We start from the raw sequence: 17,922 nt of genomic DNA, 5'->3' as shown, positions 1-17,922 counted from the left end.
CCAGATGGATTATTAGAGTCTGGTACAAATAAATTATGTTTTTTTAATTGCTCTAATTATAATTTCATGTAGGGCATTTGAGGGCCATGTAGGTAGAGTGTGTAGGGACTAATGCTTTTAATTTTCTCCAAAAAATCAATTTCTTGCTTCAATTCTTATATAGCAATTGATGGACATATCCATGTGATTTCCAAGTTTCATAGCCATCACACATCCATATATACAACATTGCTTGTGTACCTCTCTATATATACAACATATTTCCAAACCACAACCATCAACAAATTTTCAAAATTTCTATAGCTTTTCACTTTAGATTTCTGTCACAAGAAACCTGCTGAAAAGTTTTTGTTTCACTTCAAAAAAGACTCTTAATTAATTTATACAACGATGGTCATTCGTCAAATTTTGAGATGATCTTTATCAAGAGAAAGAAGAAGGTCAGCTGAAGTTACAAAAGGGCATGTTGCCGTTTATGTTGGGGAGGACGAAAAGAAGCGTTTTGTGATTCCAGTATCGTACTTGAACCATCCCTCGTTTCAAGAATTACTGTTTCAAGCAGAGGAAGAGTTCGGATTCAATCACCCTATGGGAGGCCTCACCATCCCTTACAGTGAGGGACTTGTTTGTAGATTTCATCTCTTGTTTGAACACAAGATGATGTGTGCATGTGCTTAGTAGTAGGATCAATTTTTTGTAGATCAGCTGTTAGGTCCTTAGGGTCTCGAATAGGTGTATGGGGGGGAATACACCTATGGGCTATTTTTACAACAACCTCAATCAGAGGAATCTCAGTCAGAGATCAAAACGAAACTTTACAAGCAAACAAAGACGCCTGTTTAACAGAAATCAGTTTTGACCAAACAGGGTTGACGACTGATACTGAAAGCTCTTCAGTAAAGAGTTATCAGTTAAGTTACTGGAACTTAACTGATGCAAGTAAGGGCTTCAGTCGTGTTTGCTAAAACAAAGATGATTACACTCTTCCTGACTATCAGAAGATAGATCAGTCAGACTGATATCATACACAGCGGAAATTAAACTTAGTTTCGCAATAGCCTCGGTGGAGCACGTTGTTGGTTTTTAGGTTTCTCTTTGCAGTTAATCAATGTTCAGTTTATCAATTGAAATAACACAAGTAAGAATGTAAAACTGAAAGCTGTAAACAACACAGAGACTTTTACGTGGTTCGGAAAAATCCTTTCCTACATCCACGGTTGGTTGATCAGACCAACAATCCACTCCGCAAGTGCTTAACAGGTGCACTGCAAATCAAACCGTGTGCTTGCCGGGTGCACACAACCGTACCACTGAAGAAAACCCTTCTTTAGGACCCAGGCTTCACTCACGTCGGATTTCTCTGCTCAACACAACCCGTGCTAAGACTTCTCACTCAGAGTCAGAGTATCTTCCTAAACTTTGAAACACTCAAACACTCTTATGGGGAGAGGTTTGAACGAGTGCCAACTATACTTACAAAGAACGAGTTCTTTGAAGCAAGTTTGACCTTTGGCTTCTGGGTAAACAGAGGTTTGCCTAAGGTCTAAGAGAATATGTGTAATCAGCAGTGACTGATTTTGGCTTTGGAATTCTCTTCTTCGATTCAAGCTTTGGGGAGGTTAAGCTTTAGGCTGAGTAGCAATTTCGGCAGAGCTTCAGGTTATGTCGTTGAATCAGTGAAGGTTGAAGTGATCCTCGAGCGCTATTTGTAGGAGAACTCTTGAATAGATCCGTTGGCGTAGAACGTCTTCAAAATTTCTTCCGTTGGAGAGCAATTCGAATTTTGGGCTGAGGCTTCAATCTTCGAGGTTCCTTGTCTAGGTGGAAATGGCTCTCTTTGATGGACAGAAGATGTGACGTCTCTGAAAAGTAACCACCAGATAGGAATGACCTCTGCAGAGATAAGATCCTGAGATCTCTGTATTTAATGCGACTGTACTTTGTGAGTACGTGGCTTCCTCTGAACGTTGGAAGATCAGTCCGATGAGGAATGTTCAACTGATACTTGACTTTAATATCAGTCCATCGCGCGCATTAAGTAATCAGTCTTCAACTGATACTTCAGTTGGTATCTGCAGTGTTCAGTCTTCAGTCTTCGACACCGCAAGCTAAACTAGAAACGAACTCTAACACTTGAGTTCAAAGTAATTCTAGTCTATTACAATTAAGTCCTATGAATTTTGGTATCATCAAAACAAGGGTTAGGATATTCCACAAGGTTCCCAACATCAGCAGATAATGTATTTCTAGGGGGAAAAAATACTCCCTCCGTTCGCCAAGATTATGGCAATTTGCTTGGGCACGAGATTTAATAAAATTGGTGATGATTTTGATGTAGTGGAGAAAGGGTCCCACCACTTTATGAGATGAGTGGTTGAGATTGAATTTTGAGTGATTTTTTTATAAATAAAGAGTGTTAGTAAGGATAAAATATTAAAGAGGATGGTGGGACCATTGCCATAAAAGGAAAGTGACATAATCTTGGCGGACGCCCGATATAATAATTGTGATATAATCTTGACGGACGGAGGGAGTATCTAGTACATTCAGTGAATATATTTGAACTTTTATCAATTACTCTATTTACTTTCAATAAGGGGATCGATGTGGCTCAATCCTATATTTCATCTACTGTGCTTCAATTTGAGATTGATTTAGGGTTCAAATCTCATCATCTAAGGATATAGACATTTAGACATTCACTACATAACAAATGAAAATTGGTGAAAGTTCGGGATTTAGCTCAATTGGCAGAACATTCAAATTATATTTAGGGTTCAAAAACCATTATCTCCAAAAAAAAATTAAGGTAATTATTAACAATCGATTATATAATAATTCAAGGTTAAATTTCAACATGGTATGTAACTTAATTGGTAGAGCATTCAACTTTCAACATTCAAATTATTCAGCGAATGATATATCTAGAATTCAAATCCCATCATCCCAAATTTTTTAATTCTAATTAATCGAATTTTTTTTAATCAAATTGTTCCTTTAATTGTAATTATTATAGAGGATTATATATTAATTGGAGGTTAATGTTTCAATAAGGGGATGTAGCTCAATTGGCAGAGCATTCAAGTTATTGAGAATGATATAGGGTTCAATTCCCATCATCTCCATATTTTTTATATTCAAATTTCTTTTAATCAACTTTTCTCTTAATTGTAATTATTATATCCGATTTATTGAAAAAGAGTGGAGATTAATATTTCAATAGGTAAGAGCATTCAACATTAGATTAAGGTAGAGCATTCAACCTAAAAACTCTCCTTTATTCAAATTTCTTTTAATCAACTTTTCTCTTAATTGTAATTAGTATATCCGATTTAATGAAAAGGAGTGGAGATTAATATTTCAATAGGTAGAGCATTCAACCTAAAAACTCTCCTTTGTGCGAGGTCTTAGGTTTAATCCTGTCTGCGTGCGGTGATGTTTTTCCACTTTAGGTGGTGTTGTATTTCCGCCTGCGTGCGGTATTGTATTGTTTGGTGTTGAGGTCCCACAAGCAGAGTGTTTCTCGCCTGCGTGCGGTGATGTTTTCCCACCGTTTGGGTGGGGGCGAGGTCCCGCCTGCGTGCCGGTTACATAATTAATTATATTCAGATACCTCTTGTAATTTCAAAAAAAAAAAAAACTTTAGATTAAGGTAACAAAAGTTGGTCGATCCACAAATTTTTCATATATATTCATCTACTAGTATATTTTATGCACATTATTAAACACACAAATCTAGCTGCTTCATTTTTTCCATTTTGACTTTGTTCGTGCTGTTTATAACGATGAATGAATCAAGAAAATTATGTTACAATTAATATCCTAGGGGCGTTTATTTTGAAGTATTAGTCTTGACAGATAAACATAGTAAGACTTGTTTACTTTGATGAATTGAAACTTTGAGATATCCCAATATCCTTGATTAATTATACTTCTTCCGTCCCATTACAAATGTCCCTCAACCTATATCACCTCTCTTCTTGCTGTATTTTATTCTCTCTGAAACATATATGATTTACACAGGATGTGAGACTATACAAACAAGAATAACAAACTCTGTGCACCAACCTTCTTAACAGCCTAATTGAATCTGCATGCATACTTATGTATATTGCATGCAAGTCCTCAAACACAGTGTGCTTACTTTCAAGAAATTGAAAACTAGAAGAAACTCATTCTTGCATGAATCAAATAGATTAAGGTAACAAAAGATTCTCAATAATATTTCATCTACATTAATTCTTATGTATTCTCAGTGCCACATTTTCTAAGAGCTACAATCATTTTCTAAGAAATTCTAATCTACAAAATTCTACTCCAACTAAAACCATAGCTGCATATTCATCTTCTGCTCAAACCAAAGAGAAAATCTACAAATAAGTCCTCAGGCCTCCCATAGGGTGATTGAACCAAATTCTTCCTCAGCTTGAAACAGTAATTCTTGAAACGAGGGGTGGTTCAAGTACGATACTGGAACCACAAAGTGCTTCTTTCCATTATCACCAACGTAAACAGCAAGATGCCCCTTGGGAACTACTTCAGCTGACCTTCTTTCGCTGGAAAAAGATCGTCTCAGAATCTGGTGAATGCATGGCCATTGTTTGAACCTTTTCTCAAGTTAAATGAAAGAAACAAAAAGTCAAGAAAGCTAGAAAATTGTTTGAACGCCGGCTTGTTTGTTAATGGTTGAAGTTGAGAAATGTGTTGTATATATAGGTGTTGCACATGGATTTGTCCATCAATGATAAGCAATAATTAAAATGAAGATTTCATGAAAGCATTGTTTGATCCACATCCAACTCTACATGCATGGCCCACACAAATCAAATAGCTTTTCAAAATTCCACAAATTACACTATATATGTTTCAACATGACCACTGTTGTATCTGTTACATCATCTTTTACTACTATATATCAATTATTGAAACACAGAATCATGTGAAATTCTTCATCTTCTAATGTCCCACTTGAATCACTCTTCAACCAACTTCACATGTCATAATTTTCCCTCTTCACCTTCTAATTAAATTTTACTAGAATTTTAGGATATATAGTTGCAGAAACATAATCACATGTGCTGTGGACCACATTAATGATAAACACAAACAGCACAACCAGATGGATTATTAGAGTCTGGTATAAATAAATTATACAATTTTTTATTGCTTTAATTTAATTTCATGTAGGGCATTTGAGGGCCATGCAGCTAGAGTTGGTAGGGGACTAATGTTTTTAATTCCCTCAAAATTTTCAATTTCCTGCTTCAAATCTTATATATAGATGATAGACAAATCCATGTGATTTCTCATGTGGTTGTGTTTTTCCAAGTTTCATAGCCACCACATATCCATTTTGTGGTTATTGCTAATCAATCTTTAGAGGGATTCAACATTGCTTGTGTACCTCTCTATATATACAACATATTGCCAAACCACAACCATCAACAATTTTTCACAATTCTTTAGCTTTTATACTTTTGTTCTCAGTCACAAGAAAAATTTGCACAAAAGTATTTGTTACACTTGAGAAAGATTCTTATTCATACAACAATGGCCATTCGCCAAATGTTGAGACGTTCTCTATCCAGTGAAAGAAGGTCGGCTGAAGTTCCGAAAGGGCATGTTGCTGTTTATGTTGGGGACGATGAAAAGAAGCGGTTTGTGATTCCAGTATCGTACTTGAATCACCCCTCGTTTCAAGAATTCCTATTTCAAGCTGAAGAAGAATTCGGATTCAATCACCCTATGGGAGGCCTTACCATCCCTTGCAGTGAGGACTTATTTGTAGATTTCATCTCTGGCTTGAGCAGAAGATGATGATGTTTAGTAGGATCAAATATTTTGTAGATTAGGAGATAATGTATTCAATCAAACCAGATTCTGATACATGAATTAATGAACATACATGGCAAATTCTTAGCCACTTTTTGATGCAAAAGCATGATATTGTTGGAGAATACCGGATTTATTTTTTCAAATCCCTTATTATTTGAAGTAAATGTTTTAGAATAATTTGTCAAATAATACATCTCTGAAAAAGTTGAGTTTTTGTTTGGGAGATTTGAGAATGTATACATGAAGTAGTTAAAAAAATGTGATGTTGATTTTATAGGTTTGATTGAGCTGATCCATATGCGGCTTGACAATATTAGCATTTCTAATTGTGGAATTGATCATCTTTGTCCGTCTTCTGTTTTACGTAATTGGGGGTTTTTTAGGCATGATTTTGCTGTATAGTGATCGCGATCTGTTGTTTCTATACAGTTTCTGTATAAATAATCACTCAATTGAATGATTAGATACGGACTCAATTATCAATCACACATTCAATTATACAAACCAAATACTTAATTAAGGTGAATTATTTTACCAATCATATTTTATCACTCAAACCGAACCCCTTCTAAACTTATCCTATCCATTGCCCAAAATGCGTGAGGATCCCTCCTCAAAATTGAAGGACTAAGTGTTAAGGTTGCAAATGGTTTACTAGAGGAATTTTCTGCAATCTCTTACCTCTCATCTTTTTTTTAATAAATATACATTTTTATTTCTAGTTTTATTATTATTTTTTGTTTTTTTTTTGTTTTTGCCTTTTCATAATATCAATTTTTATATTGTGAATTCTTCTTTAGCTTTTTATTTTTTAATATTCAGCTCAAATATATTCAGTTAAAATTATATTTTTATTATATTTAGAAATATGATAATTGAGTTTATATCAATTTTATATAAATATAAAAATATGAAAATGTCTATCGTACATTGCATTGCACAGAGTGCAAATACTAGTTATAATTAAAGAGAAAAAATGATTAAAAGAAATTCGATTAATTAGGATCAGCTGCAAATGCTAGTTACAATTGAAGAGAAAAAAATGATTAAGAGAAAATGCTAGTTACAATTGAAGAGAAAAAAATTATTAAAAGAAATTCGCTTAGTTAGGATATAAAAGAATTAGAGATGATGGAATTTGAACCCTAATTTAAAAAAATATGGAGATGAAGGGATTTGAACCCTATATCATACTCAATAACTTGATTGCTCTGCCAATTGAGCTACATCCCCTTGATGAAATATTAACGTCCAATCTAATTATAATCGATTATAATAGTTACAATTAAAGAGAAAAAATGATTAAAAGCAAATCGATTAATTAGAATTTAAAAAATTGGAGATGATGAGATTTGAAAATTTAAACCTATATAATTCTCAATAATTTAAATGCTCTGCCAGTTGAGCTACACACCCATAACACAATATAATGAATTCATTACTGGCCATGGCTTTAAGATTTTTATTTTTTAATCTTTTCAGTAACAATCTATCTGTTCTATCTAATCAAGATAGATAAGAGGTAAAAAATTCTGAGAAACTTGAGTTTTGAAGAGTCATTCAAGTTGATTCTGTGTTTATGCATCGATATATAGTATTACTAAAAGACGATGTTAAAACATATATAGCCAATCATATTTACTTGCAAGCAGACTTTTCTTGAATGGATTTATCAGCCAAATATATTCACCTGAATCGTATGTATTTGCTTTCTTAAAATTTTCAAATGAGAAAAGCTCATTCTTGGAGAACTCAATCAACATATATATTAAGGTAACTAAGTTTGCTCCATAAAATTTCATGTATATTCATTCATCTACTATCATGTATTTCCAATGTATACATACATTTTCTAATCTACAAAATTCTATTCCTCCTACAACCATTGCTACAAATCATCTTGTGCTGAAGCCAGAGATGAAATCTACAAACGATTCTTGACTGCAAGGGATGGTGAGGCCGCCCATCGGGTGGTTGAACCCGAATTCTTCCTCAGCTTGGAACAACAGCTCTTGAAACGAGGGGTGGTTCAAGTACGCCACTGGAATCACAAACCGCTTCTTTTCATTATCACCAACATAAACAGCAAGATGTCCCTTGGGAATTACTTCAGATGATCTTCTCTCGCTGGATAAAGACCGTCTCAACATCTGGCGGATGGCCATTGTGTAACAAATCAAGTAAGTGAAATGAGAGATTTATTATCTTCTTTTTATCTAGTAGGTGTGAAAGAAATCAAAATCAAGAAGAAAGCTAAAGAAGGCTTGTTGATGGTTGAAGATGAGAAATGTGTTGTCTATATATATAGGTGGAAAAGAAATGTGTACTATCTCATTGGAATTCAGAGTTGCTAGTTCAAATGGATGTGTGGTAGCTATGAGATTTGGAAACACAATCACATGGATTGTCTTTGAATCTGTTGTCTATGATTTCGTAAGTTTATAATCTAGTTTGTATACACTGGAGTTGTAAAAGTTTACTCTGGTGAAGTTGCCAGAGCAAAAGAATCGCTGCTGCCAGAGCAGAGGATTCGCTGCTGGCAGACCAGAGGAATCGCCACGCCAGAGGAATCGCTTCGCCAGAGGAATCGGTTCATCAGAGGAATCGATCTTCTGCCAGAGCAGAGGATTCGCTACTGGCAGAGCAGAGAGGCCACTGATGCCAGAGTCAGAGCCGAGGCATATCAGAGTCAGAGTTGCTAAGGCAGAGTCAACACTCCAGAGACAGAGTCAAAGTTTCTTTTGCAGAGCTAACTGTTTTGCATAACAGTTTCTTTGATGGTTGTTTACAGCTCGTTATTTTCAAAGCTTGCTATATAATGAGCAATTGGGTGTCTAATGTAAACAACAACACCAGTCAACACTTGTAACACCTTGTAAAATTCTCAGTTCGCGAATCAATAGTAGAAGCTCCCTTTCTTGGTCCCGTGGATGTAGGGTTTCAGCCCGAACCACGTAAATCTTTTGTGTTCATCGCAATTTCTTCGTCAATACTTAACAAGTGGCGCCGTCTGTGGGAATTCTTGATCCACAACCGACGCAGGAATGTCGATGCCACGAATTGAGACCGAGAAGTTTACGGGGAAGAATGATTTTGGGTTATGGCGTATCAAGATGCGTGCATTGTTGACCCAGCAAGGTTTGGCGGCAGCTCTGAAAGGGGATGATGAATCTTCTTCATCGGCGGTTACAAGGGATTCCGCGGCAGCTGTGGAGGCAGAACTCAAGAAAGCAGAAATGCGTGAGAGGGCCCATAGCCTTATCATCCTATGCCTAGGTGATAAGGTTTTGAGGGAGGTAGCCAGGGAGAAATCTGCAGCGGCGGTGTGGGAAAAGTTGGAGGCGATTTACATGACAAAATCGCTTGCGAATCGGTTGTTCTTGAAGCAAAGGTTGTACTCCTACAGAATCTTGGATGGAAAACCGATTGATGATCAATTGGAGATATTCAATAAGATCATTGATGATCTTGAAAATGTTGATGTGCGAATAGGAGATGAGGATCAAGCAATTATCCTACTCAATGCTCTCCCGAGTTCATATGATCAACTCAAGGATGCTATGTTGTATGGGAGAGAAAGTGACATCACAGTGGAGGAGGTTCAATCTGCTCTGAAATCTAAGGAACTGCAGAAGGCATCATCAACATCAGTTCACAAGAAAGAGTCTGTTGGTGAGGGCTTGACTGTAAAACAGAAAGGGGATAAATCCAAGAAGGAATTCAAAAAGGGTAAACAGGAGAAGGGAAACAAGAACTCCGATGATGATGTTCAAACTTGCTATCACTGCAAGAAGCCGGGCCATTGGAAGAGGGACTGCCACATTTGGAAGAAAAACCAAAAACAGTCCAACACTACCAAGAAGCAAGAGCCCAAGGAGCAAGAGCAGTGTGACACTGCAGAGGCTTTGAATGTGATGCAAGGTGATTTGGATGACCAATGGATACTGGATTCAGGGTGCTCTTTCCACATGTGTCCAGTTAAAAGTTGGTTTACTGATTTGCAATTTCAATCGGAAGGAACAGTGGTTCTTGGAAATAACCAGACCTGTGAAATCAAAGGAAAGGGGAGTATAAAGTTCAGACTGCATGATGGCACCATCAGGACTTTGATGGAGGTGAGGTACATCCCTAGTCTAAAAAGGAATCTGATATCCCTTGGATCTCTTGAAACGAAGGGGTAAGAATGGAGATCTGTAAAGGGTGGAGTTGTTGTCACCAAAGACAACAAGGTCATTTTGAAGGGGGTGAGGAGGAATGGTTTGTATTACTTAGAAGCCACAGCCATCACAGGGCAGTCTGACTCCATGAAGAAGGATGATTCAATCTTGTGGCATAAAAGATTGGCTCATGTTGGAGAGAAAGGGCTCAATCAGTTGCTGAAACAGAACAAGATCAGCAACCCTATTCCATTCAAGGTGGACATGTGTGAGCAGTGCATCTTAAGCAAAAGTAAGAGACTCCCATATGATACAGGTAAACATACATCTAAAGCTCCTCTAGATTATGTTTACTCTGATTTGTGGGGACCAACACAAACTGAAAGTCTTGGAAAAGGGAGATATTACATGTCTATAATGGATGATTACTCTAGGAAGTTGTGGATTTTCATCTTGAAGGATAAAACTGAGGCACTAGATAAATTCAAAGTGTGGTGTAATGAGGTGGAGACTGAAAAGGCAACCAAGGTGAAGTACCTGAGGACTGATAATGGTTTGGAATTTGTGTCCAAGGAATTCAATGATTTCTGCTCTGGAAGGGGAATCCAGAGACACAAGACAGTCCCAGGAACTCCACAGCAAAATGGGGTTGTTGAGAGGATGAATAGGACAATTCTGGAAAGGATAAGGTGTATGTTGTTTGACTCAGGGATGCCAAAGAAATTCTGGGCAGAGGCTGCTGTCACTGCAGCCTATTTGATCAACAAATCTCCTTCATCCGCTATTGAATTCAGAATTCCAGATGAGCTCTGGTATAGTTCTACATCCAACTATTCACATTTGAAGACCTTTGGGTGCAGAGCATACATACATGTCAGACAAGAGAAGCTTGAACCAAGGGCCTTAAAATGTGTGATGTTGGGCTACCCCAAGGGTGTGAAGGGGTACAAGTTGTGGTGCACTGAAGCAGGAATGGGGAGAGTATACATCAGCAGAGATGTAGTTTTTGATGAAGCTCTCATGCCTTATAAAGTAGGATCTGATCCAGAGAAAGAAAATGCAGATGGTAAAATTTTGTTGGATGAATTGTTTGATAGAAGCCATGCTGATAATGAATCAGGTGGAGCAACTGAAGTCTCCCAACAAGCTGCAGATGATGAAGATGTTGGGAGCAGCTCTGATAATCTAAGCTCATACCAACTAGCAAGGGATCGAGCAAGAAGGCAGCCCAAGCCACCTCAGAGATATAACCAAGCTGAGATGGTATACTTTGCTTTGAGCATTGCAGAGGAGCTAGAGTATCAGGAGCCCAAATCCTATGCAGAGGCTATGAAGGGACCAGAGAGAGAACAATGGCTCTTAGCCATGAAGGAGGAGATAAACTCTCTTGAAAGGAATGGTACCTGGATACTGGTGTCAAAGCCACTGAACAAGAAATTAGTAAGCTGCAAATGGATCTTCAAGAAGAAGATTGAGGTTATTGGGAAGGAGCAGACCAGGTACAAAGCAAGATTGGTGGCAAGAGGTTTCACTCAAAAGGAGGGAATTGATTATAATGAAGTATTCTCACCTGTGGTTAAGCATACTTCCATCAGAGTTATGCTGTCAGTTGTAGCTCAGTTTGATATGGAGCTTGAGCAGATGGATGTTAAAACCGCATTTCTACATGGAGAGTTGGAGGAGAAGATCCATATGGTCCAGCCTGAGGGGTTTGTACATCCAGAGACAAGCAACAAGGTGTGTTTACTTCAGAAAAGCTTATATGGTCTCAAACAGAGTTCAAGGCAATGGTACAAAAGGTTTGATGAGCATATGGAGTTGATGGGATTCACAAAGTCTGCATATGATAGCTGCGTTTATTTGAAGAAAAGGAATGAAGTTACTGTTGCATATTTGCTGCTATATGTAGATGACATGTTAATAGCTAGCAAAGATAAGGCTGAAATCAAGGTAATCAAAGATGGTTTGAATCAAGAGTTTGAAATGAAAGATCTTGGTGCAGCCAAAAGGATTCTTGGGATGGATATCGTGAGAGACAGGAAGGCTAGAAAGCTATGGTTATGTCAAAAAGATTACATATTGAAGATGTTAAGGAAATTCAATATGCATGAATCAAAGGCTGTTACAGTGCCCCTAGCTGTTCATCTGCAACTCTCAGATAAACAGAAACCAAAGAATGACGCAGAGAGACACCAAATGGTAAATATACCTTACTCAAATTTAGTGGGAAGCTTGATGTACACAATGGTCTGCACTAGGCCAGACATTGCACAAGCTATAAGTGTTATGAGCAGGTATATGGTGGATCCTGGTAGAGAGCATTAGGAAGCTCTCAAGAAGGTGCTGAGGTATTTAAAGGGCAGTGCAGACAGAGCTATTTTGTTCCAGAGGAAGGCTGACATCAGCAAGCCTTTCTTGATGGGATACACTGACTCTGACTATGCTGCTAACACAGACAACAGGAGATCTCAGTCAGGTTACATTTTCACACTCTTTGGATCAGCTGTTAGTTGGAAATCTTCACTACAATCTGTAGTTGCATTATCAACCACTGAAGCAGAGTACATGGCTGCAACCGAAGCTGTCAAGGAAGCTGTGTGGCTCAAAGGATTAGTGCACGATTTTGATATTGAGGAAAGTTCTGTAACTTTGAAGTGTGACAGTCAGAGTGCTTTGTATCTTATGAAACATCAAACTTTTCATGAGAGATCTAAGCACATAGATGTCAGAATGCATTTCATAAGGGATATAGTTGATCAAGGACTGGTGAAGATGGAAAAAGTTGGGACAGAGGAGAATGCAGCTGATGCGCTGACTAAAGCTTTGCCTACTGCTAAGTTTGAGCATTGTCTTAAGTTGGTAAATCTGCTGACTTGAAGTTTTGATACAGAATTAAAATTTTCGGAGGAAGAACTGGAGCCTTTGTTATTGTTGTCGATTATTAGCTTAAGAAATCAGGTGGAGATTTGTTGTCTATGATTTCGTAAGTTTATAATCTAGTTTGTATACACTGGAGTTGTAAAAGTTTACTCTGGTGAAGTTGCCAGAGCAAAAGAATCGCTGCTGCCAGAGCAGAGGATTCGCTGCTGGCAGACCAGAGGAATCGCCACGCCAGATGAATCGCTTCGCCAGAGGAATCGGTTCATCAGAGGAATCGATCTTCTGCCAGAGCAGAGGATTCGCTACTGGCAGAGCAGAGAGGCCACTGATGCCAGAGTCAGAGCCGAGGCATATCAGAGTCAGAGTTGCCAAGGCAGAGTCAACACTCCAGAGACAGAGTCAAAGTTTCTTTTGCAGAGCTAACTGTTTTGCATAACGGTTTCTTTGATGGTTGTTTACAGCTCGTTATTTTCAAAGCTTGCTATATAATGAGCAATTGGGTGTCTAATGTAAACAACAACACCAGTCAACACTTGTAACACCTTGTAAAATTCTCAGTTCGCGAATCAATAGTAGAAGCTCCCTTTCTTGGTCCCGTGGATGTAGGGTTTCAGCCCGAACCACGTAAATCTTTTGTGTTCATCGCAATTTCTTCGTCAATACTTAACAGAATCATATTATAATTTTTAAATTTTTGTTTTTGAAGAAACAAGAATTTGTGATGTAAAACTATGTAGTCTACCAACAATGGCAACAAGGGCCCTCACTTAACAAACATTGATGCCTATTTTCCACCTAAAAAAATCTCAAAAATTTATGTCAGAAGCTTTGTAGAAAATAATACTAGTAAGAGAGAATGAAAACTATATTTTATTTAGGCACATTATTCAACTCACAATCTGTTTCATTTTTTCAATTTATTTACCTCTTGCTTTTAGCAACTTCAAGGGAGTGAAAGCATCATCAAAAACGACTTTCTCTTTGTTTGTGCTATTCATAATGATAGATGAATAAAAATAAATATATAAATAATTATGTATCTTTAAGGCTTAAGCATTCATTCTTATCTTATTCTTTTAAGATTAATAGTATATCCTTACTGAGTAATGTGTTGAAAACTTATCTGGAGTCTGTGTGACCACTGCACACAATGTGTTCTCTGGATGTGTTGATAGAGTAGTTAATGTCCGTGGCCAAAGGTCTCATGTACGAGTTCACCGTCGCTTGATCTCTAAATTTCAGTTTAACCAACCCTAAATATAAATCTTGTTTTTCTTAAAATCCGTGTTCACTCTCTTAGAAAGATGTTCGTGGACGGAGGGAGTAGAATAAATGATTAGTTGAGAAAGAATAAGTGAGATATTTACACCTATTCTATTAATTATTTCCAATGTTCCACTTGATTCACTCTTCAAGTCAAGTTTGTCACAATAAGTTTCTATTATTTTTGAATTAAATTTTAGTACTTTAGGATATATAGTTGCAGAAACATAATCACATGAGTCTGCTGATTTCTTCCATTCCTTATTTAAACGTGGACCACATTAATGCTATATATGTTTACAACCAGCACAACCAGATGGATTATTAGAGTTTGGTATACTTCCTCCGTAGTGGCTCAAAACTTTTCGGCACAGGAATTACGGAAAAGGTATAAATTGATTAAAAGTGGTAGAGCCTACACTTTTTTAAAGGTTAAATTTTTCCATTTATGGAAACAGACCACTTATAATGGGACGACCCAAAATGTAATACATACCACTTTTAATGGGACGATGGGAGTATTTTTTTTTTATTGGTCAAATTATAATTTTATGTAGGGCATTTGAGGGCCATGTAGCTAGACTGTGTAGGGGACTAATGCTTTTAATTCCCTCCAAAAATTCAGTTTCTTGCTTCAATTCTTATATAGCAATTGATGGACAGATCCATGTGATTTCTCATGTGGTTGTGTTTTTCCAAGTTTCATAGCCACCACACATCCATTTTGTGCTTATTGCTAATCAAACTTTAGAGTGATTCAACATTGCTTGTGTACCTCTCTATATATACAACATATTTCCAAACCACAACCATCAACAAATTTTCAAAAATTCTAAAGATTTTCACTTTTCATTTCTTGTCACAAGAAATCTGCAAAAAGAGTATTTGTTTCACTTGAGAAAGTTTCTTATTCATACAACAATGGTCATTCGTCAAATTTTGAGACGATCTTTATCTAGCGAAAGAAGGTCAGTTGAAGTTCCAAAAGGTCATGTTGCCGTTTATGTTGGGGAGGATGAAAAGAAGCGTTTTGTGATTCCTGTATCGTACTTGAACCACCCCTCGTTTCAAGATTTGTTGTTGCAAGCAGAGGAGGAGTTCGGGTTCAATCACCCTAAGGGAGGCCTCACCATCCCTTGCAGTGAGGACTTGTTTGTAGATTTCATCTCTTGTTTGAACACAAGATGATATGTTTAGTAGGATCAGATTTTTGTAGATTAGCAGATAATGTATTTCAAGGAAAAAAAATCCAGTACATGAATGAATGTATATACATGACAAATACTTAGCCACATATGATGCAAAAAAGAATGATGTTGGAGAATTCTTGATTTATATCTCCAAATCCTTATTGTTTGATCATTAACCTCCATTAAATTTATTATCGATTATAATAATTATAATTAAAGAGACTAGATGATTAAAAGAAATTCAAAAATTAAGAATTTAAAAAATTTGGAGATGATGGGATTTGAACCCTATATCATTCTTAAATTTATTATCGATTATAATAATTATAATTAAAGAGACTAGATGATTAAAAGAAATTCAAAAATTAAGAATTTAAAAATTTTGGAGATGATGGGATTTGAACCCTATACCATTCTCAAATCAAGTGAATGCCCTACCAATTGAGCTACAACCCCGTTTTGTTAAATTATTAACCTCTATTAAATTTATTACGGATTATAATAATTATAATTAAAGAAACTAGATGATTAAAAGAAATTCGAAAATTAAGAATTTAAAAAATTTGGAGATGATGGGATTTGAACCCTATATCATTCTCAAATCAAGTGAATGCTCTACCAATTGAGCTACACACCCATTTTGTTAGATTATTAACCTCTATTAAATTTATTACGGATTATAATAATTATAATTAAAGAAACTAGATGATTAAAAGAAATTCGAAAATTAAGAATTTCAAAAATTTGGAGATGATAGGATTTAAACCCTATATCATTCTCAAATCAAGTGAATGCTCTGCCAATTGAACTACATCCCCATTTTGTTAGATTATTAACCTCCATTAAATTTATTACTGATTATAATAATTATAATTAAAGAGACTAGATGATTAAAAGAAACTCGAAAATTAAGAATTTAAAAAATTTGGATATGATGGGATTTGAACCCTATATCATTCTCAAATCAAGTGAATGTTCTGCCAATTGAGCTACATCCCCATTTTGTTATTTTATTAACCTCCATTAAATTTATTACTGATTATAATAATTATAATTAAAGAGACTAGATGATTAAAAGAAATTCGAAAATTAAGATTCTAAAAAATTTGGAGATGATGGGATTTGAACCCTATATCATTCTCAAATCAAGTGAATGCTCTGGCAATTGAGCTACATCCCCATTTTGTTATTTTATTAACCTCCATTAAATTTATTACTGATTATAATAATTATAATTAAAGAGATAGATGATTAAAAGAAATTCGAAAATTAAGAATCTAAAAAATTTGGAGATGATGGGATTTGAACCCTATATCATTCTTAAATCAAGTGAATGCTCTGCCAATTGAGCTACATCCCCATTTTGTTATTTTATTAACCTCCATTAAATTTATTACTGATTATAATAATTATAATTAAAGAGACAAGATGATTAAAAGAAATTCGAAAATTAAGAATCTAAACAATTTGGAGATGATGGGATTTGAACCCTATATCATTCTCAAATCAAGTGAATGCTCTGCCAATTGAGCTACATCCCCATTTTGTTATTTTATTAACCTCCATTAAATTTATTACTGATTATAATAATTCTAATTAAAGAGACTAGATGATTAAAAGAAATTCGAAAATTAAGAATTTAAAAAATTTGGATATGATGGGATTTGAACCCTATATCATTCTCAAATCAAATGAATGTTCTGCCAATTGAGCTACATCCCTCTGCCAATTGAGCTACAACCCCATTTTGTTATTTTATTAACCTCCATTACATTTATTACTGATTATAATAATTATAAATAAAGAGACTAGATGATTAAAAGAAATTCGAAAATTAAGAATCTAAAAAATTTGGAGATGATGGGATTTGAACCCTATATCATTCTCAAATCAAGTGAATGCTCTGCCAATTGAGCTACATCCCCATTTTGTTATTTTATTAACCTCTATTAAATTTATTACTGATTATAATAATTATAATTAAAGAGACTAGATGATTAAAAGAAATTCGAAAATTAAGAATCTAAAAAATTTGGAGATGATGGGATTTGAACCCTATATCATTCTCAAATCAAGTGAATGCTCTGCCAATTGAGCTACATCCCCATTTTGTTATTTTATTAACCTCCATTAAATTTATTACTGATTATAATAATTATAATTAAAGAGACTAGATGATTAAATGAAATTCGAAAATTAAGAATCTAAAAAATTTGTCTCAAATCAAGTGAATGCTCTGCCAATTGAGCTACATCCCCATTTTGTTAGATTAGTAACCTGCATTAAATTTATTACCGATTATAATAGTTATAATTAAAGAGACTAAATGATTAAATGAAATTCGAAAAATAAGGATTTAAAAAATTTGGAGATGATGGAATTTGAACCCTAATATCAATTTGAATGCTTACCGTCCTCTGCCAATTGATCTACATGCCCCTTGTTGTGAGGTATTAACATCCACCAGTTTAGTAAGAATTGTTATAATTATAATTATCATAACTAATCACTTAGAAATTTCTATTCCTTTCATAAGACCACAATGCACCTATAGTGACTGATTTCATCATTAAAAAATATGATCAAATGAGGAATAT

General features: G+C 35.6%; 2 protein-coding genes across 2 annotated transcripts; one reads left to right on the top strand and one right to left on the bottom strand.

Moving 5' to 3' along the window:
* The first annotated feature begins 5,343 nt into the window (after positions 1–5,343).
* On the top strand, positions 5,344–5,998 carry LOC131005536 (auxin-induced protein 15A-like). The gene has a single exon (XM_057932548.1). The coding sequence runs from the start codon at positions 5,551–5,553 to the stop codon at positions 5,815–5,817; it is 267 nt and encodes an 88-aa protein (XP_057788531.1). The 5' UTR covers positions 5,344–5,550; the 3' UTR covers positions 5,818–5,998.
* A 1,562-nt stretch (positions 5,999–7,560) lies between these two features.
* On the bottom strand, positions 7,561–8,140 carry LOC131005535 (auxin-responsive protein SAUR20-like). Its single transcript, XM_057932547.1, has one exon. It carries the CDS (start codon positions 7,998–8,000, stop codon positions 7,731–7,733), a length of 270 nt encoding a protein of 89 aa, XP_057788530.1. The 5' UTR covers positions 8,001–8,140; the 3' UTR covers positions 7,561–7,730.
* Positions 8,141–17,922: the final 9,782 nt, after the last annotated feature.

The sequence above is a fragment of the Salvia miltiorrhiza genome, chromosome 1 (assembly GCF_028751815.1).
Source record: "Salvia miltiorrhiza cultivar Shanhuang (shh) chromosome 1, IMPLAD_Smil_shh, whole genome shotgun sequence".
Taxonomy (NCBI): domain Eukaryota; kingdom Viridiplantae; phylum Streptophyta; class Magnoliopsida; order Lamiales; family Lamiaceae; genus Salvia; species Salvia miltiorrhiza.
Note: the sequence above shows the minus strand (reverse complement) of the source record. Positions and strands in the feature narration are given on the sequence as shown.

Excerpts from the sequence above, each read along its gene's own strand:
- LOC131005535 (XM_057932547.1), bottom strand. The coding sequence starts at position 8,000 with ATGGCCATCCGCCAGATGTTGAGACGGTCTTTATCCAGCGAGAGAAGA.
- LOC131005536 (XM_057932548.1), top strand. The coding sequence starts at position 5,551 with ATGGCCATTCGCCAAATGTTGAGACGTTCTCTATCCAGTGAAAGAAGG.